Source organism: Eublepharis macularius, chromosome 9, assembly GCF_028583425.1.
Source record: "Eublepharis macularius isolate TG4126 chromosome 9, MPM_Emac_v1.0, whole genome shotgun sequence".
Lineage (NCBI taxonomy): Eukaryota > Metazoa > Chordata > Lepidosauria > Squamata > Eublepharidae > Eublepharis > Eublepharis macularius.
In genome coordinates, this window is record NC_072798.1 from 97,318,381 (window position 1) to 97,339,793 (window position 21,413).

General features: G+C 44.1%; 1 protein-coding gene across 1 annotated transcript in view; it reads left to right on the top strand.

Annotated features, from left to right (window-relative positions):
* Positions 1–21,413, top strand: part of RELN (reelin) — a 534,786-nt gene that overhangs the window by 330,819 nt on the left and 182,554 nt on the right. The window contains exons 12-17 of the mRNA XM_054988081.1: positions 1,886–2,037; positions 4,404–4,516; positions 5,337–5,545; positions 12,234–12,362; positions 19,444–19,553; positions 21,189–21,255. Of these exons, the coding sequence (XP_054844056.1) occupies positions 1,886–2,037; positions 4,404–4,516; positions 5,337–5,545; positions 12,234–12,362; positions 19,444–19,553; positions 21,189–21,255 (780 nt within the window). The remainder of the gene's footprint in view (positions 1–1,885; positions 2,038–4,403; positions 4,517–5,336; positions 5,546–12,233; positions 12,363–19,443; positions 19,554–21,188; positions 21,256–21,413) is intronic.

The window sequence follows — 21,413 nt, forward strand, 5'->3', positions numbered from 1 at the left end:
ACTGTTTAAACGATCAGCTGCTTGTCGGGGAGATCCCTGACAAGCAGCTGATCCAGGAGTTTAAATGCCCCTTTCTGTGTTGCTTCGCAGCAGCAGAGAAACGGGCATTTAAACCCCCACCAGTTTGGATCAGCACTTGTTGGGGATCTCCCCAAAAAGCAGCTGATTGGCAAGTTTAAATGCCCCTTTCCGTGCCGCTTTGCAGTGGCACAGAAAGGGGCATTGCGGTTTAACACGAATCGGGAGACCAGCTCATGGAAGTTCGAGGAAAACGAACTTTCACGAACCGCTGGTTCACAAAACACGAACTGGCCCGGTGCATGACGAACTTTTGTTCATCTTCCGGTTCGTACCCATCTCTAATCCTAACCTGAGTTACTCCAGTCTAAGTCCATTGAAAGCAGTGGGCTTAGACTGGAGTGACTCTGTTTAGGATTGTACTGTTAGTGTGTAAGGATAGATCACACCAGATATGGCACCTTTTGAAACACTGATGAATGGGACCATTTAAGCTGGCTTTAGAATTCTATACTGTCACCTTGAATTGGACCTGGAAACATCCTGGCAACCAATGAAATAAAACAATTGTAATAAAGGACCATTTAATCAGGCTAGATGACAGTACTTTGAACTAACTGAAGGGGAGGGACTGTGGCTCAGTGAAAATGCCTGTTTTACGTGCAAAAGACCCCGGGTTCAATCACTGCCTTGGGGACCCTTTGGGGTAGAAAGGCAGCATTAAAATGTTTTAAAGAAATAAAGGAGCAGCCAGCAGGTGTTGTAAAAGACACCAACCTGAGACCCTGAAGAGCCACTGAGTAGACAGAACTGACCTTGATGGACGCATGATCTGAGGCAATATTAGTCTGCTTTGAGTGCATGGATGTGTGAAGATTCCAAACATTCTTCAGAGGCTCCACAGAGCTCCACACAGAGTACATTGCAATCTGGAGGTTAACCAAAATATGAAAAATAATGGCCAGATCTCAGCTTTCCAACAGTAAGCCTAGTTGAAATCAGCCAAATCTAGAAAAAAGTCCTTTGGACCACAGCCATTCCTTGGATTCCAAGAGCAGGGCCAGATCCAGCAATGCCTCCAGACTGACTCTTCAGAACTCATGTAATCCCATACAGAACCAGAACTTTCCCCAATAGCCCGGTACACATCTTTATTTTATTTGTCTTTAAGCTTCACCTTATTCACTCCCAGTCCATTACTGACACTCATTCAGGGGTGCTAATTCCAGGGGGGGGCAGCTGTGTTAGTCTGCAGCAGCAAAATAAATCAGGAGTCTAGCAGAACCTCACTTCATCAGATGCAAAGGTCATCAGGTTTGTTATATATACAACAGAAAAGGACTGCGGTTGGGGATGTTACAAAGAAAAAGCTGGTTCAAGATAACATTACTGCTTCACTTTACCACGCCCATTCCCTACACTGTTACCTATCACTGAGGATATAACCAGGGAAAAACAAATAGATGAACATTAAAAAGAACCACTTAAATTGTCTTAATGAATCCAGTAAGCCATGTTGCTATTTGAGGTTATGCTAAATATATTTAAAATGTTGTCTTACTTATTTTATTGTAATGGACACTTGTTATTGGCAAATAACAAGTGGCAAAATAAACATTTTTTAAAATTAGGGGGGAAAACTGAAATAAACTTTGTAGACCATAATACAAGTTTTCTGCTTTCACTTCACATGTTCTGTTTTCAGATGTTGTACTTAAGATCTTTAGGTAAAGTGTGAATATGACAAAAATGTGCATTACAGAGCCGTGGCTGGGGATAGCTTCCTTCTACATGTTTACTCTTCAGCAAATACTCCGCATAATGTGTAAAGTGATCCTGTCTCTTTCCTCTTGGTTGGTGTTATTAGGTGGGATATATCTGGAGCTGTCATTGGTACTGAATGTGGAACGCTGGAATCCGGTTCATCTGTTGTGTTCCTCAGGGATGGAGAGAGAAAATTATGCACTCCATATATGGACACTACCGGCTATGGAAATTTCAGATTTTTTTTCATTATGGGTGAGTATGTGCCAGTTTAACATGCTTAGCTTCTGAACTCCAGATTAGAAGAGGAGAACTATTCTTCTGCAGATTGTATTGCAAACTATACTTCTGTCAACCAGCCTGTCAAGGCTGGCTGCTCTTGCTTTTGTGTGCCCGTAATGGCTCACCTCATTCTTCCACTACTAGAGGTTGTATCGGAAAGCTCCATGAAAGGAATGCCAGCAGTCTCGCCTCTTGCCTCCTTTTCTCTTTCAGCAGAACCAGACCTTATGTTAAACACAGGGCTGCCACTGCAGAAGGCAGCTCTGCGGCAGCAGCATCCCGTCTCCTCACTCCTCACTCCTCACTCAGAATGCTGAGTGTGCATAATTGCTCTGTACATTTTCTCATTCTTATTCCACATCATTGCCTGTATGGGTGAGTTTGTGTGCAAATCTTGACAACATCTAGATCTGGGTAAGTTTTATTACATATTAAGAAAAGGGCAGCTTAAGCATATGGTTTCCATTTTTTCTGGCAGCTTTGTAAGTGGCAAGTTCTGACCTTTTGCTGCCACCTCAACTGCTGCTTTTCCAGTGAGTGAGGAGTACAAGTCCAATTTCTTGGAGTCTGAGCTACAGGTAGTGTCACCTTGCAAGAAAAGACGTCAAAAAAGTCCCCAAATTAGAGCATGTGCAGCTTCTAGCTAGACCCTGCAGTGAGCTGCTGCTGTAATGATCTTTGTCTGAGAGTACGAGCCTGGCCCAAGGTCACCCAGTGAGCTTCCCTGGCAGAGTGGGGAGTCGAACCTGCATCCCCTAGATTCTAGTCCAGCACTCTAACCACTACACCACACTGTCTCTCGTTTACTTTGTATTAAAATGCGTTTGGAAGCTTGTATGCACCTTGCTCGGGATGACTTTTCAAGAGATGTGATAACAAAGGGGGGAAATAGCTACAGAAGCAGAACTGTCTTTCTCTGTAAGTGAGAGAGCTGAAATCACTGGTGTTGCATCAATATTGTGGATGGTGAAAAACAAAATTTAAACGAACAAAAGATCCAAATGGCTCTGGCAGTTGCACAGGGGAGTTTTTTGCAACACTTTCCCAGGAATGTTGCTACATAGGCAGGCCCCCACAGATCAGGTAAAACTGTGTGGGGCATTTATTCTTTCAACACATCATGCATTAATGTGAAATGGAAAAGCAGTAGAGGAAACAGAGACTGAATTAGCTATCCTAACAAAGCAACCTTCCATGTCAACAAGAACAAAGTACCTGTCTTACTGAAGAGGAAGTTGTATGATAGACCCTTCGAATTGTCACATATACTCTTTGCAGTATGATGTACCAAGAAAAAGTACAGGAAGGGAACATTACTTTACTTCCAGGTTTTCCAGGCTTAGCCACACCTGCATGAAAAACAGGAAAGATATTTGTTGACCTTCTGAACTCATGGAGAAAGCTGTTGGTTCAGCAACAATGGCTGTAAAATTAAGACACTGCATGAGGGAAAAACTGAGTTGGTGAAAAAAACTGTTGATACTCAGATAAGGAAAATTAAGGCTTTGTAAAAAGGACAATAGCATCATCTTTAACATTTTTATTTAGATTGTGGCTATGAGAGTGCATGATTAATCTTTATTTTAAAAAAACCACTTCGTATATAGAAAACCCGGCACCTCTGGATAGAAAATTCTGTATAGTTCTTTTCCTGACATGCTTGTTTAATGTGGCCAGCAACGGGTTTGTTTGTTTGTCTGGAATTACAGTCCTCCATCTCAAGTCTGCAGTGATACAGCATCAACGAAACCACATAGGCTACTTCTGCTAATGCTGTTATTCTTAATGTGTGGATCAGTTCTAATTCCTGACCATCCCTAAGTAATAGCTGTCAGTTCAATTCTGAACAGGGCATATTCCATAGAGGGGAATAATGAACAAAAGCCAAGGTTTGACCTTTTGAACGCGCACAACAAATACAGAATTCAAATGTAACAGAACAACTCCGGAATTTCAAAGCTCTTCCTGTTGTGAAGATCATATATCCTTTTCTGTCCTGATACCAGATGGAACTATCTGTAGCAATAAGTGAGAAGATTTTACCCAGCCCTAGCTATAATAGCTTCTTGAGAAGCATCTGGATTAGCATTGTGATGTCTCTGCTAATTTGCATTATAATCTATAGATTTGTAACCCTTCTAGATCTAGAAAAGAATTTATAATTTTAATAGAAGAGTGTTTGTAGTTCCTAGGAGGTCAATAAGGTCATTGAGGGATGTGCTTGTGTGAGAGAGAGGGAGGGAGACGTCCTTATCATTTTTATGTTTATTCGGAATTTAAGGTGATTGCCTTTTTAAATACAAATTATTTGAATTCCCCAAATATGTAAATTCTTACAGGTGGAAGCTGTGATGCAGGTGAAGCCCATGAAAACGATGTTATTCTCTATGCAAAGATTGAGGGGAGAAGGGATCACATAAATCTGGATACGATGACCTACGCTTCTTACAGGGTGAGTGTTTGCAACAGGACCCGAAGGTCCTGGTGCAGGCGAAACAGGCTTCAGCGCTACCTTGGTGGTTAATTTCAAATGCATTTCTCAGATAGTGACCACCTCCATACGCAATTCAGCATGAAAGCTGGGTTGTTCTTATGCTTTTGGTTGTGTCTGCCATACCACTAGCAGATTTCATGCCACTGTTGATATTCTGTGTCACTTGTGAGTGGCCTCAAGCTAAATGACTTAATGACCCTGAGAATGAAAAATATAACTTAAAATGAGTAAACAACACGGCTGTTCATTCACAAAGTCTTTGGGCTGCTAGCACTATTATGAGTTGCCACCATAGTTTCAAGGAAAGTTAAAAGATCAGTGAAATTTCTTGGGGAGTTGTTGTTATAATCACTGTGCAAATTACCAATGACCCTTATGCTCAGAATCCATTTCTAATGTAACCTTCAATGCCAAACAACTCCTCTAAATCTAAGAATGTCTATACCGCACATGTTTTACTTTTATATCAGTTTAAGTGGAATGCTTCCACCCACCAGCCCAAAGCAGGAGCTGTACTCTGATGAGACTGCTGAGAATGCTCTCTTACAAATCATAGTCCCACCCGCATGACTCTAGTCCCTTGAAGGTTCAGAATGAGTATGAAACCACTTAATAAAGTCACCCTGTGTCAACGTATACGATCCTTATCAAAGCAGAAGAAAAGTAAGGCAGCTAGTGGATGGTTATGCAAAACTTTCCAAAAGCTATTGTAAATGTTATTTTTTTAAAAAATCCTACACAGTTTACGTAAGTGTAATTAATTTGATTTTTGTTGAAGGTGGCATCTTTGGTTTCAGTCGTTATCAGTCCAGAGTTGCAAACTCTGGCTACCAAGTTCTGCCTCAAGCAGAAGAACCACCAGGGACGCAACAGAAACGTCTGGGCAGTTGACTACTTCCACGTCCTGCCCGTGCTCTCTTCCACTGTAACTCATCTGATCCAGTTTTCTATTAACCTGGGCTGTGGAACCCATCAGCCCGGCAACAGGTAATGTGAGCTAAATTTCAACTCTTGTATATAATTGTTTTGATTCTTTTTATAACTCAGTTGTCACAGAACTCTGCCATGTTTTCTTTATTTCTGAAACAAAACAAAGTTGCACAAACTCCCATGTAAATTTATGAGAAGTCTTTACTCAATATTTTGCTTGCTGCTGCTGACTCGTTTATAAATATGAGGAAGTATGACTGCTGCGTTCAGACAGAATGCCTTTTTCTGGCTGTGCTGCTGTTGGTGAGACCATGTGACTTCTGTAGCCAAAAAGGAAAGCCTGGCAGCAAGTCTATTAAAAAGCTAATTAGCATTAGTGAGCAAAATGCAGCCCATTTGATAGCTATCCATTTGATACAACTCAACATTTGCCCTTTGCATACAGCCTGTCTGTGCATTGACTCAACATGTGGGGAAGGCAAACAGGAGCGAGTGCTCTAGCCCCACCTCCTCACCATCACCAGGTTGTCTGCACGGTGCAGAGGTTGTCTGCACAGTGCAGGTTGTCTGCACATGCAGAGGAAGGGCCCGTGCCCTCCCCGTGATCCATGGTGTTCAGAAATCAGCATTACTGATCGGGGGGAGAGGGATGTACACGCAGGCAGTTTCTCCAAGCATTCACACTGTGCAGATGATTTGGCAATTGGACAGATTTGGGTGTGTGTGTGTGTGTGCCAGTTCTTCTTACTCATGTGATGAGTCAGTACGTGGATGGGTCATCTGCACAAGGCTATTCTAATTTGGTGTACAGACTTCTGTGGAAGAAATAAGCTTCCACATCCCATCAGATGCTGTATTAGTGAATGTTAGTGCAGACCATCCAGACTTTAGGAGGTGCCCTTGTGGAAGGGTTCCTGTGCTTGCTCTTGAACAAATGCCCCTTCAGCTGCTGCCACCCCCACAATGCTTACAGTGTCTGTGCAAGGCCATAAAATATCCCAGTGAGCCACTCTTGGGGGCCACTTAGACAAGAGACTTTCACTGGTCTCTTTTTTAATGAGCAAAGGCCTGAGATAGTGAGACATGCAACGTGGAACACTCCAAACTCCTCTGCATAGCGGACATGTGTGCAAGTCAGAGTTTGATATTAGCACGTTGGAAATAAGTAGACAGACTTCTGTGGTTTTAGCTCTAGAAAAATACTTTTACTACATATCAGGGAAAAGGGTACATTTGGTTAGAAAGACAGAGTTACTGACTGACTGAACACAACTTAGGCTGAACAAAGAGCAATAAAATCATAGTGTTATGTTTCTAGTTAATTGCCCCCGATAGACAATCCTAGATTCCTTCATTAAGACTAAAGACTCCCCTTTTCTATGGGGGGAACTTTTACTCGAGGCCTAATTAGTCCTGTGCTAACTAGCTATCTGACAGAACAAACAATAACAATTTAATTCTTTCATGACTGAACATAGGACACTTGCTAAAATCCCAACAAAAATCATAGATAAGCTTGACAGCTGTTTTGAAGGTTTAGCCCAACTCCTATGGACTTCCTTTGTGAGCTCCCTTAGGACCCTGGCAGTTGTCCTACCCAGCAAGCCTCTGGAGCCAGCCATGTGTTTATGTGCATTTTATGTGCTCTGCCCTTATGTATTCATATGCTTTGCTGCCACTGTGCCGCAGAACACAGAATTGTTTCCAGTCAAGTATGCTCAGTATCTTTTAGGTCCGTGGTTAAAGCACTTCCTTTTATAAGGAAATTCTTTTTAAAGTATATGTATAAGTAGGGGTGCACATAACAGAAAAAACAAGTCAAAAATACACACAGTAATCACTGGTTCAGCTCATTAAAGCAGCTTCCGGAATGATGGTCCACATCTGGAAAACTAAACTGTAATGCATTCCTCCCACCAAAAAGTTTGTGTATTTCCTTTCGTACTTTTCAGCAGCACGCAGGCAGGCACTAGGCTCACCTTGCAGGGCAGCAGCTTGTTTTCCTGAACAGCATTCGCTAATGAGATCCCAAGGGGAGAGAGCCCTTACGTTATTAATTAAGTATTAATTAAGTATGTTGACGGGAAGGTGGAATGAGACAAATGTGCATGAGTGCATTCTCTCCCTCCCTGCCAATCCTGTCCTCGCAAGGGGAGACCCCTCACCTCCTATCAGCTTTGGAAACATTTGGAAGAGAGACTCAATCATAGGCTGCAATTCGAAAGACACTTTCCTGGGAATAAGGACTATTGAATAACATAAGACTCACATCTGAGTAGAACTGTTAAGGATTGCTTCCATAGTCTTTCAGGGCTCTCTCTTTTTCTGAGTCAAATGACAAACATGTACCTTTCAAAAACCATCCTGCCTGCCCTCACAGCAAAAGGAAAATGTATGGGGAAAACATGAGGGGGAGGAATTCTGCCATTCTGCCTGCCTGCCTGCACACACGAGGGTGATGGAGAAGATCAGCAGCGAGAATGCCCTGTTTGGCAGCGGAATGCTGAGTATCAAAAGGAAGGATCTGGATTTGCCCCTCATTGTGGGAACAAAACTACAAAGCATAAGGAAACAGCAGCAGCAGAATGCAAGGGTAGTAAGTTACTGGCAATATAGAAGAAGAAAAAAGTGAACATGGAGCAGGATTGTTTTTAATGTTGCGGCACTGCACTGGATGAAGCAACCTCGTACTTTGGAACATACCGCTCCTGCTGCTCCACTTGCTGACACTCTCCTTCGGCGGGTCTGTTGTTGTGTGCATGTGTTATTGAGGAAAAAAAACTCAATGGTTTAGACTAGGAGGGGGACTAATGGTTGAGACTTTTTTGGAGTTAAGCATGAAAACAGCTGTCCCAGAGCCTCATTTCCCCACCTAACCGCCTTGAAAAAAACAGCATGCATTGGCGCATGTGCGGCCCATCTGCATGCAATGAACCAAAACTCATGAAAATGGAAAAAAACAGACAGATCAGTTCCGAGATGGCACCAGCCAGCCTGGAACAAACTAGTCATGGAACGGAATTATTCCAGAACCCCTGGAACTGAAACTGAAATGGATATTTTCTTGGTCACACCCCAAAGTATAAACACAATTTCTGCTTCACAGTAGAATCTTCTAGTAGAGCCTTTGATCTCTTTTGAAGTTTTTCTTTTCTTTCAGCTCACATAGTATTTAAGAGGCAGGCGATTTGTTCTGTTTTGGTTTAAAAAACTGGTAACTTTCTATAATCCTCATTTGCATTTCAAAAATAATTTGGTGGTACAGATATCCATGTCCACTCAAGCATTATTTATAATAGGTGCTCACAGGCTTCTCGGCCTTTTGGCTAAGATCAAGTGTAGTATGCAGTGAATGCTGTTCTCTAAAGTATCCATTTCCTCTCAAAATCAGTGAAGCCTCATGAACTATTTATATATGCAATAAGTTCGCAGCAAAACATTCTTTAAGGCGAGTCATATTCCAACGAAATTATCCTGAATTAAATAAACCATGTTCTAACTATTTGGCACCAGGCTGATGAATTATTAATTTATTTTAATGCTTCATTTGTGGGTATTAGAATTAAATTGCGTTGCTGAAATTATTTTGCATATATATTTTTCAAAAGGGTTTTTTTAACACTTCTGTTAACACTTTGCACTGTTTAATGTATTTTTGCTTCTTGGTTTATATCTGAGCTGGGGGAGGATTTAAAGAGTTTGGAGACCCATAGAATGTTGTTGGCAGAAGACGTGCGCTCAGTCGGCCAGAGAGCATCACTGCATCTCATTGAAGGCTTATGAGGTGGTGGAGATGGTGGCCAAGAAAGCTGCTCTGTCTGTCAGCAGGATCTCATCCCGCTAAGTTGTTTCAGGTGGCCGTGCTCTATTAACACGTAGATCCAGACCCCTGGAGGAGCTGGATTTGGTTGATCACGTTCACTCTGCTGATAGGAAGCATATATTTTAGACCTGTGTAATCCAGTACTCAGTTTCTGGGAGAAAGTGTGCATGGCTCAGTAGTACAACATCTGCTTGAGAAGGTCTCAGGTTCAATCCCAGCCAGGGGCGGAGCAAGGGTTTACCTCGCTCGCGGCTGGCTGGCCGGGCGCCCCCACGCGCGCATAAGCGCGCGCGCGCGCACCGGCCTGCGTGATGACGTCACGCGTGACGTTATCACGGGAGCGCACGCGCCACCGCCGGCCCGATTGCTGCGGCGGGCGGCCTCCGAGCTCTCCCGCTCGGTTGCCTGCGCTGCCGCAGATGCCTGCCCGTGGTGGCTGCGCCTGGCCAGGGGCTTGTGCTGGCGGCGGCGGCAGCGGCGCGGGGTGGGAGGAATAGGAGGCTGGTGCTTTGTGGCGTGCGCTCCCGCCCGCCGAGCCTCCTCCGGCGCTCCTTCCGGCACCCTGCGCCTGCGGCCACCGCCTACCTGGCCTCAATAGGCCCGCCGCCCCTGATCCCAGCTTGAATCTCTAGTTAAAAGGATCAGATAGCAGGTGATGAAAAAGAATTTCGCTGGAGGCCCTAGAGGGCCACTGCCAGTCAAAATAAACAGTACTATCCTTGATGGACCAATGGTCTGATTCAGGATAAAGCATCTTTCAGGCATGTTCAGGCGTGTTCCATATGCTTCTCTCACCACTATTGTTGTTATTGAGGCAGGTTTCATGGTGTTGCTGGCTTGGCTACAGGGCTATGTGAGTGCTTGTCCCTGGATGTAGCTTACTTTGCTTACACAGTCTCTTTTCTACCTTTCACTTTTTCTGTCCTCTTTAACATGCAATCCTAGGCATAAAGGTAAAGTGTGGTGCCAAATCACAACTAAATCATGGTGACCACATGAAGTTCCATCTCATGGGATTCCAGAGTCAAGAGATGAGCAGAGCTGGTTAGCCGTTGAGTTCCTCTTCATAGCAGCCCGAATCTTTCTTGGTGGTTTCTCATCCAAGTACCATCCCTGCTTAGCTTCTGAACTTTGACAAGATCTGGCTAGTCTGGGCTGTTAGGGCAGCTGCATATCTACGTGGAAATAAATTCCATTATGTTCAATAGGGCTTATTCCTAGGCAAGGCTTTTTTTCTGGGAAAAGAGGTGGTGGAACGCAGTGGGTTGCCCTCGGAGAAAATGGTCACATGGCTGGTGGCCTTGCCCCCTGATCTCCAGACAGAGGGGAGTATAGATTGCCCTCCGCGCCGTTACAGCAGCACAGAGGGCAATTTAAACTCCCCTCTGTCTGGAGATCAGGGGGCGGGGCCACCAGCCATGTGACCATTTTCAAGCGGTTCCGGAACTTTGTTCCCCCACATCCCCCCTGGAAAAAAGCCCTGTTTCTAGGTATATTTGCAGAGAATAAACTATTAGTTGATTTACTTTTCCTGTTGCTGTGTGCCATTCTCTGCTCCTGTTCCATTCTCCATTCTCTCCCTTAGTTTCTGTGGCTGCTGTGCTTCCTCCTCTTCCTCCTCCTCATTTTAACATGGAATAATACTAAGAGCCACAATCATAGCCCAAGGGAGGCTATGGGGCACATCTGCCTCTCCCTGTGTTTGTGAGGTCTGAATCCTAATAAATAGACTATGCTTACAGCTAAATAAGGGAGTTTCTTCTCTGTTGATTCTCTTTCAGCCAGTTTTGATACTGTTGATTGTGTTGTCTTCTTACATCAAATAGAAGAAAGTATGCAAGTGACTGATGTAGTTCTCCATCATAGTCTCTGTGCATCGTATTGGTGGGCTCTACAACCTTCCTGTTCAGTTCTCTTTTAAACATGGTAACAACAGCATCAACTAGAAACACTATCTTCACAGACTTCTGATCAGGGAACTAGTCATGCAAGGGGAAACCACCATTCACTGTCTGATGATAACCATCAGGGTCTCCTGTGCCTTGAAGGACAACACCTGGTTTCCCCTGCCAGACATCCACCAAGCACGAGGTGGAATTCTCGTTGCTACTGTTCTTATTGTTATGACGGTTTTATATAGGGTCTGCTTTTGTATTTTGTAAGCCTTGAATATTCTTTGGGCCAGAAAGGCGCCACATATTTTTAAGCAAATAAATGAAGAACTGCCTCATACACACGACCAGTTCTTCTTGGAGAAGAGTGAGGAAAGTCTAGGCAATCTGTTCTTGGACTAACTAACTTCTGTCCCTTTTCCTCTAGCACCTCTTACCTACTTGAAGCTGTCCGGTGTGCTGTACAGTTTCTTGATTAAGATGATAACAATTCTGGTTATGCCTATGATATTTCTGTTCTTCTACGGAATGTAGCAAGCATGAACAATTTGCCTTTTTAAACCTGATAACTCAGCACTCATTAAAAATAAATAACCTAACTCAATCGCTACTAAAGCCTGCTGACCCCTCCACAAAACTGATAAATGTCGTAGCAGTAGGAATGCTCAGCCCTTCCTCCGTTTGATTTTCATTTGACACATCTGTGCAACATCTAGCCTCTTTATACTCAATGTAAAAATCAGAGCCTGGTGGTGGTCTAAGACCCACAGAAGCTGCTCTCCCACTCATCAGGTAAATAATTTCTGACATGGCATACCATTTTGTCTTTTAACATGCTTTGCTTCATGTCTGTATCTCGAATGTTTAGCACTCAGAGGCACTTCGTACTCCAATATCTGGGGAATCAATTATTTAATCAGCCACGATTTTAAAGCTTTTATGTGTTTCTGCTACAAATGTCAATTTATCTGATTTAGTCTGGAGTGGCTGAAGTGTCCCATTTGTTTTCTCTTTCTCTTTGCATTGCTAGCGTCAGTTTGGAGTTCTCCACCAACCATGGCCGTTCCTGGTCCTTACTTCACTCTGAATGTTTACCAGAGATCTGTGCAGGGTCTCACCTTCCTCACAGCACAGTTTATGCCTCTGAAAACTACAGTGGGTAAGAGAGCTTTCTCTCAACACAGTTCCGACATCAGAATGATGGGAGATGAAATTGTTGGTTACTCTGCAAAGCAGTGAAGATGGTGGCCCCATATAACCACTTTTTCATAGCAAACAGAGAAAAGCAAATCGAAACTGTTAACATGTTACAAAAGGTTATTCCTTGTCACTGCAAAGCCAGCCTTCTGTTTTCAGGACCTATGGGCTTGAAAATGATTTGCTTCAACCAATGAGCTATCTGACCGTTTCAATCCTTAAGAACTGCAGGGCTTTTTTTCAGCAGGAACGCGGGGGAACGGGGTTAAGAACATAAGAACATAAGCAAAGCCATGTTGGATCAGGCCAGTGGCCCATCCAGTCCAACATTCTGTCACACACAGTGGCTAGAAATCCAGTGCCATCTAAAGGACTGTCAGTGAGGCCAGGACACCAGAAGCCCTCCCACTGCCTTCCTTCCAGCACCAAGACAACAGAGCACCACCTCCCCACAAAGAGAATACCATCTATCTCCTGTGGCTAATAGCCACTGATGGACCTCTGCTCCATATATTTGTCCAGTCCCCTCTTGAAGCTGGCAATGCTTGTAGCTGCCACCACCTCCTGTGGCAACGAATTCCATGTGTTTATCACCCTTTGTGTAAAGTAGTATTTTCTTCTATCTGTTCTAACCCGACTGCTCAATAATTTCATAGAGTGCCCACGAGTTCTTGTATTGCGAGAAAGGGAGAAAAACACATCTTTCTCGACCTTCTCTAACCCGTGCATTATCTTGTAAACCTCTATCATGTCTCCCCTCAGTCGTCTTTTCTCCAGGCTAAAGAGCCCCAAGCGCCTCAATCTTTCCTCATAGGGAAAGTGTTCCAACCCTTTAATCATTTTAGTTGCCCTTCTCTGTACTTTTTCCAGTGCTATGATATCTTTTTTAAGGTGTGGCGACCAGAACTGTACACAGTACTCCAAATGAGGCCTCACCATCGATTTATACAGAGGCATTATGATACCGGCTGATTTGTTTTCAATCCCTTTCCTAATAACCCCTAGCATAGCATTAGCTTTTTTTATGGCAGTCGCACACTGTGCTGACGTTTTTAGTGAGTTATCTATCATGACTCCAAGATCTCTCTCTTGGTCAGTCTCCGCCAGTTCAGACCCCATCAACTTGTATTTATATTTTGGATTTTTGGTTCCAATGTGCATTACTTTGCACTTGGCTACATTGAACCTCATTTGCCACATGGATGCCCACTCTTCTAGCCTCGACAGATCCCTTTGGAGTGCCTCACAATCCTCTCTGGCTTTCACCACCCTGAACAATTTCGTGTCATCTGCAAATTTAGCCACTTCACTGCTTAATCCCAATTCCAAATCATTAATAAACAAGTTAAAAAGCATTGGACCCAATACCGACCCCTGTGGCACCCCACTGCTCACCACCCTCCACTGTGAGAAGTGCCCGTTTATGCTCACTCTCTGTTTCCTATTAATTAGCCAGTTTTCGATCCACAAGAGGACTTGGCCCTTTATCCCATAGCTACTGAGCTTACTTAGGAGCCTTTGATGAGGAACTTTGTCAAAAGCTTTCTGGAAGTCAAGATAAACAATATCTATCGGGTCTCCCTTGTCCACTTGTTTGTTCACTCCCTCAAAGAACTCTAACAGATTGGTGAGACAAGATCTTCCCTTACAGAACCTATGCTGAGTTTTCCTCATCAGCTTTTGGTCATCAATGTGCCCACTAATTTTATTTTTGATAATAGTTTCCACCAACTTACCCGGTATTGACGTCAGGCTGACTGGCCTGTAATTTCCCGGATCTCCCCTGGAACCTTTTTTAAAGATGGGGACAACATTAGCTACCTTCCAGTCCTCAGGAACAGATGCAGAGTTTAATGACAGATTACATATTTTTGTGAGGAGATCTACAAGTTCACACTTGAGTTCTTTCAGAACTCTTGGATGTATGCCATCTGGGCCCGGTGATTTATCAGTTTTTAAATTATCTAGCAGTCGCATAACCTCCTCTCTCGTCACCTCAATGTGACTCAGGTCTTTCAAAACCCCTCCCAAAGTCAGTGCTTCCGGAGTGGGCATGCACTTCTTATCTTCCACAGTGAAGACAGAAGCAAAGAACGCATTCAGCTTCTCGGCCATTTCCCTATCACCCTTTAGTAATCCTTTTACGCCTTGGTCATCCAAGGGCCCCACGGCCTCCCTAGCTGGTTTCCTACTTCTAATATATTTAAAGAATTGTTTATTGTTTTTCTTTATGTTCTTTGCAATATGCTCCTCATATTCCCTTTTTGCCTGTCTGATCACAGACTTGCACTTTTTTTGCCACAGCTTATGCTCCTTTTTATCAACCTCACTCCGACTAGTTTTCCACTGCCTAAAAGAATCCTTTTTACCTTTTACAGCTTCTATTACATTGCTTGTTAACCATGCTGGCCTTTTCCTAAACCTATTTGTGCCTTTCCTAACCAGCGGTATATATTTAATTTGAGCTTCCAGGATTGTAGTTTTAAATAGTCTCCAAGATTCCCCAAGTGTTTTGACCTTTTTTACTTTCCCTTTCAGTTTCTTCTTCACGTACCCCCTCATCTCAGAAAAGTTACCCCTTTTGAAGTTAAACATGGCTGTGTTGGTCTTATTTGGCAATTTCCTATTTATACATATGTTGTACTCAATAACATTATGGTCACTGTTCCCAAGTGGTGCAATCACATTTACATCTGTCACCAGGTCTTCAGCATTACTGAGGACCAAATCCAGGATCACCTCTCCCCTAGTAGGTTCTGTAACCATCTGTTCCATAGCACAGTCATTGAGACAGTCTAGAAACTCACTTTCTCTCCCCCGATTCGAACACCCATTGGCCCAGTCAATGTGTGGGTAGTTAAAATCACCCATTACAACACAGTTTTTTTGTTTAGCAGCCATCTTTAATCCTGTCATCATTTTATAATCCTCCTCTATTTTCTGATCTGGAGGGCGATAACAAACTCCCACAGTTAAGTTTCCATTTGGGCCCGTAATTTCAACCCATAGCATTTCCAGAAGCGAATCTAATTCAGTTACCTTCTCAATCTTACTGGAATGTATACCTTCTCTGACATATAGAGCCACCCCACCACCAACCCTTCCCTCCCTATCCTTCCGATATAATTTATATCCAGGAATCACCGTGTCCCACTGATTTTCCTCATCCCACCAAGTTTCTGATATGCCCACAATGTCTATGGATTCGCCCAACACTAAACATTCCAGCTCCCCAATTTTACCTCGGACACTTCTAGCATTTGTATATAAACACCTGTAACTTCCCCGGCACACTTTGCCTCGAGACGTAGTTAGGTCATCTGCACTGTTTGTCTCCACCTCAGTTGACAACTCTAATCTATCTCCCTGTAGAAGTGTTATACCTAGCCCTTCATCTCTCTGAGATGAACCATCCTGAACCAGAGACACTTTATCTCTTGTCGGCTTTCCCCTAGCATTTAGTTTAAAAACTGCTCTGCCACCTTTTTGATTTTAAGTGCCAGCAGCCGGGTTCCTTCTCGGGACAAGTGGAGACCGTCTCTCTTGTACAGCTCCCGCTTGTCCCAAAAAGAATCCCAGTGCCTAACAAACTTGAACCCTTCCTCCCTACACCATCGTCTCATCCACGCATTGAGACTCCTGATCTGCGTTTGTCTCTCTGGCCCTGCACGTGGAACAGGTAGCACTTCTGAGAAGGCTACCTTGGAGGTCCTGGCCTTGAGTCTCCTGCCTAACAGCCTAAATTTTTGTTCCAAGACCTCACGACTGCATTTCCCAACATCGTTGGTTCCAACATGGACCACGACCGCTGACTCTTCCCCAGCACTATCTACCAGCCTATCTATAACACGCGTAATGTCCGCTACCTTCGCACCAGGCAGGCAAGTCACCATACGGTCAGAACGCGGTTGTGCCACCCAGCTATCTACTTGTCTAAGGATCGAATCACCAACTACCAAGAGCCTCCCTCCCGCCCCACCCAGGGATGGTTCCTTGATGCGAAAGGAAACCTGCTCACCAACTGAAGAAGAGGTCCCTTCTGAGGGCATGTTCCCCTTATCCTCAATACGGTGCCCTGATTCCACAAGATCCTCATTCTCCTTGACAACAAGAACGCTGCCATTTTTAGAGTGGGACACATCTGTCCTGTCCCTGAGAATCTTGTCCTCGTGCCTATCTAACTGTCTCCGCTTCTCCAGGTCAGCCACCTTGGCCTCAAGGGTACGTACTCGTTCCCTGAGAACCAGGAGCTCCTTGCAGCGAGCACACATCCAGGACTTCTGACCAGAAGGCAGATAGTCATACATGTGACACTCAGTGCAATACACTGGAAAGCCCCCAACCCCCTGCTGGCATTCTGACTTCATTATTCTGTTTTAGGAATAACACACTAAGAGGAAAGAAAACGGCTATGATCCCCTGGCTAAGAGCCACAGGCCAAGAGCCCTTTAGCTCTCGCCCTTCGGCTCACGCCCCTGCCCAGCAGTTGCCTTTTCAATGCAAAAGGTCACTTCCTGCTAAGCACAGGAGGTGAGCACAAAGGGGGGGTGTGGCTTGTACTCCAGCAACCCCCAGCAGCCTTACAAACACACTCACCCTCAAACACAATCAAGCCCAAACACACTCAGCCTCAAAACTACACTCAAATCAACACAAAACTACACACAAAAAGCCCCAAAGCTAGAGAGGACCACCCTTAGCTTCTCAGCTTAACCCACCACAGCCAAGAAAGGCAAAAAGCCCTTACCTCCTCTAGCAGCTGCAGACCATGTGCTCCTGAGCCCAGGTGACTCTGCTCTGCCCTGCCCCTGCCCAGCAGTTGCCTTTTCAATGCAAAAGGTCACTTCCTGCTAAGCACAGGAGGTGAGCACAAAGGGGGTGTGTGGCTTGTACTCCAGCAACCCCCAGCAGCCTTACAAACACACTCACCCTCAAACACAATCAAACCCAAACACACTCAGCCTCAAAACTACACTCAAATCAACACAAAACTACACACAAAAAGCCCCAAAGCTAGAGAGGACCACCCTTAGCTTCTCAGCTTAACCCACCACAGCCAAGAAAGGCAAAAAGCCCTTACCTCCTCTAGCAGCTGCAGACCATGTGCTCCTGAGCCCAGGTGACTCTGCTCTGCCCTGCCCCTGCCCAGCAGTTGCCTTTTCAATGCAAAAGGTCACTTCCTGCTAAGCACAGGAGGTGAGCACAAAGGGGGTGTGTGGCTTGTACTCCAGCAACCCCCAGCAGCCTTACAAACACACTCACCCTCAAACACAATCAAGCCCAAACACACTCAGCCTCAAAACTACACTCAAATCAACACAAAACTACACACAAAAAGCCCCAAAGCTAGAGAGGACCACCCTTAGCTTCTCAGCTTAACCCACCACAGCCAAGAAAGGCAAAAAGCCCTTACCTCCTCTAGCAGCTGCAGACCATGTGCTCCTGAGCCCAGGTGACTCTGCTCTGCCCTGCCCCTGCCCAGCAGTTGCCTTTTCAATGCAAAAGGTCACTTCCTGCTAAGCACAGGAGGTGAGCACAAAGGGGGGGTGTGGCTTGTACTCCAGCAACCCCCAGCAGCCTTACAAACACACTCACCCTCAAACACAATCAAGCCCAAACACACTCAGCCTCAAAACTACACTCAAATCAACACAAAACTACACACAAAAAGCCCCAAAGCTAGAGAGGACCACCCTTAGCTTCTCAGCTTAACCCACCACAGCCAAGAAAGGCAAAAAGCCCTTACCTCCTCTAGCAGCTGCAGACCATGTGCTCCTGAGCCCAGGTGACTCTGCTCCGGAACCTCTTGAAAATGGTCGCATGGCTGGTGGCCCCGCCCCCTGATCTCCAGACAGAGGGGAGTTTAGATTGCCCTCTGCGCTGCTCGGCGGCACGGAGGGCCATCTAAACTCCCCTCTGTCTGGAGATCAGGGGGTGGGGCCACCAGCCATGTGACCATTTTCTCCGAGGGCAACCCACTGAGTTCCACCACCTTTTTCCCCAGAAAAAAGCCCCGAAGAACTGTATCAAGCCCAAACAATATATTATTGTCAACCTCATATATATAGTTAAACGTGAACATCTATATACTGGTTCTCATTAAACAGTGGAAAGCTATCTTTGCAGTGTAAAATCTTACTTAAACTTGGGACTTGGGAAAGTCTTCGTTGCACCGTCCTCAGGAGGATGGTGCCACGAAGACTTTCCCAAGTTTAAGTAATTCCTACAATAATGAGTGGTCACTAACGTTATGTTCTCCTTCCTTGACCTATCAGAAAGAACATGATACGTTCTTCCCAGAATTATTTCTGAAAGTCTTTTTTAAAGGGGGGTTTGGAACAGCCAAGAGAATAAGGAGTTTCAGAGACAAATCCCAAAGAATTTCACTCTAAATTTAAATGGAGGGGGGAGGGACAAGAAGAGCTCAATTCAAGGTACTGATGTTGACCTTTAAAGCCCTGCATGGCTTGGGCCAGCATATCTGAAGGACATCTTTCTCCCAAGTGAACAGACCTATCCACTCAGGTCATTTTTAGAGGCCCAGCTTCAGGTGCTCCCACTATCTGAGGATAGATGGGTGGCAACCCAAGAAAGGGCCTTCTTGATCATGGCACCAAAATGGGACTCCCTCCCCAGGGAGATTCATCTGTCCCTCCACTAGCAGGTGAAGACTTTTTTGTTTTGTTTGAGTACCTCCTGGCGTATGGTACTGTGAATGGCCCTCCTCCCTGGTTGTGTTGTGTGAACATGTTTTTATTGAGTCGTTTAAATATGTACTGTAATTTAAATGTTGTTATAATGCCTTAAAATATTTTAATGTTTTGGCGTTAGCTGCCTTGGGGACTCTATTTGGGTGGGAAAGTGGCACAGAAATGTTTTAAATAAATGAATTAAAAGAGCAGAGGATGAGTCGTGACTTGTGGAGAATGAAATGCTGTTAGAGTTATATAGCTGTCCACTCATAATTTGTATAAGCTTAATACTCTTAACGTTTAAATCAAATTGTAACTTTAAAAGCATGAGAGCTCATATGTTTGTTTCAGGTGGAACCGAATAACTATTCCCCTTCCAAATGCAGCACTAACCAGAGACACCAGGATTCGATGGAGACAAATGGGACCAATCCTTGGAAACATGTGGGCAATTGACAACAGTTAGTATTCATTATCATCACCATTGTGCCTTGGTAGTGCTAGTTTTCTGTGGTATATTCTCAGTGCCCTTAGTTGATAAGCAGGGCATATTGTGATCTTGGTGTCCCCCCCCCCCCAATACACATGCAGACATAATGAAACACCAACTCATTCTAAGGGCTGTAATCCTGAGCATGCCTCCCTAAGAGTAAAGCTCATTCAACCTGCTTCTTTGTAGGCATAGTAGACATACATAGGAGGAATGCTAATTCGGCCCTCTCTCTGCCCTGGGGGTCTGTGGCACTCTTAACTCTTTTGGTGCACCCCCCCCCCCCCAGCTCTGGCACCCTAGATGATTGCTTAGGTTTGCCTAGTGGACAGGCTAGCCCTGTAAATTGCCACTCTTTCTTCCTACGTTCATTTTTGCCCTAAAGAAGCTAAATAATTTCCTAATATAAAACAACTACAGAATGAGGATAAAATGCAAAGTACTAGGAAAGGCAACACATTTTGCCTCCATGGCTGCCACTAACCATCCACCTAGATTTGAATGGGGCATCTTATTTAATGCATGTAATCTGCAATTCTAAGCTGTTACAACTTTCTAAGGTTATACACTTTGGTGGACTTAGAAGGGTGTAATTCTGCTAAATATTGCACCGTTAGTCTCCAACTGCACAATTGATTCACAATTGTATAAAACAGTCTTGTTCACATGTATTACTTATCTGAATATTATACATATACACGTGAATACATAGATGGCCATAATATTAGAGGCACGGACACCAGATGAGCAAAACGGTAAGGTACACTCTTGCTCCGCTTCCTGCTGCCCACAAGGGAGCACATGCCATGTGACTGAGCTACACTATCACCTACCAGAAATGGTGGTTGAGTTGCTGCAACGTTTAAAATCTTCTTTACAAAATAGTACAGAGTAACCAAGATGCATTATATATCCCTTGTATTATATTTAATATCTAAGGCAAATGAGAGAGGCACAGTCAAGCAAAGGAAGTTCCAGAAAGGAATATTGAAATAACTTAATTACCCTTCTACAATATATGAGCATTTTTTACTACAATGCATTAAGATATAGGCTTTAAGACTTTATTGAATTGCAAGGGATTTTTTTAAAGAGAAACTTTTGCATCAACCTTGGAAATTTGAAAAGCAAAACTGTAGTCCAGACTGTTTTCAGCTTCCTATTAAACCTATTAAATTAAGTCTTCTGGTTCAGGAAATGCAATTTTTGGTACACAAATATGGAGGAAAATGTGACAGTTAATTTCCACTGTTTTGTTGTGAGGCTATTCCCCTGTTTGTATTAGTTTTAAAGGCATTATGTTCAGAACAGTACATCAACTGCTGTCCTGACAGATTCACAGTGTACCCCTAATTGCAGCAGTACTCCAAATAATGTAAATAATCCAACAACAACTAATTTTCATTATAGTTCATTATATAGTTATTTCATTAACACCCCGCCCCCCAACTCATTATCAAGTTATTCTTTACTCTCGTTCAGGGACTATTTCTGTGTTGCTTGATATTATGAATCCCATATACAGGTGTCTTGTTTATTTTTTTTGTTTGTCTCCCAATATATTTATATCTTGCATTTTGATATCACTGGTTTCTCTTTTCTGCAGTATACATTGGGCCATCTTGCCTCAAATTTTGCTCAGGGCGAGGACAATGCACCAGAAAGGGTTGCAAGTAAGTCCCATCATAACTAGTAGGCAAGAGTCTTTTATGCTTTGTGAAGTAGTTCTTTCCAACCAAGTGTGAGGGAATCTGGGACTGGACTTCCTTTTAGTGGCACAGTCACGGTCCTCAAAAAGGACACCATGTAGAAGAACAAGCTGCATGGCTCA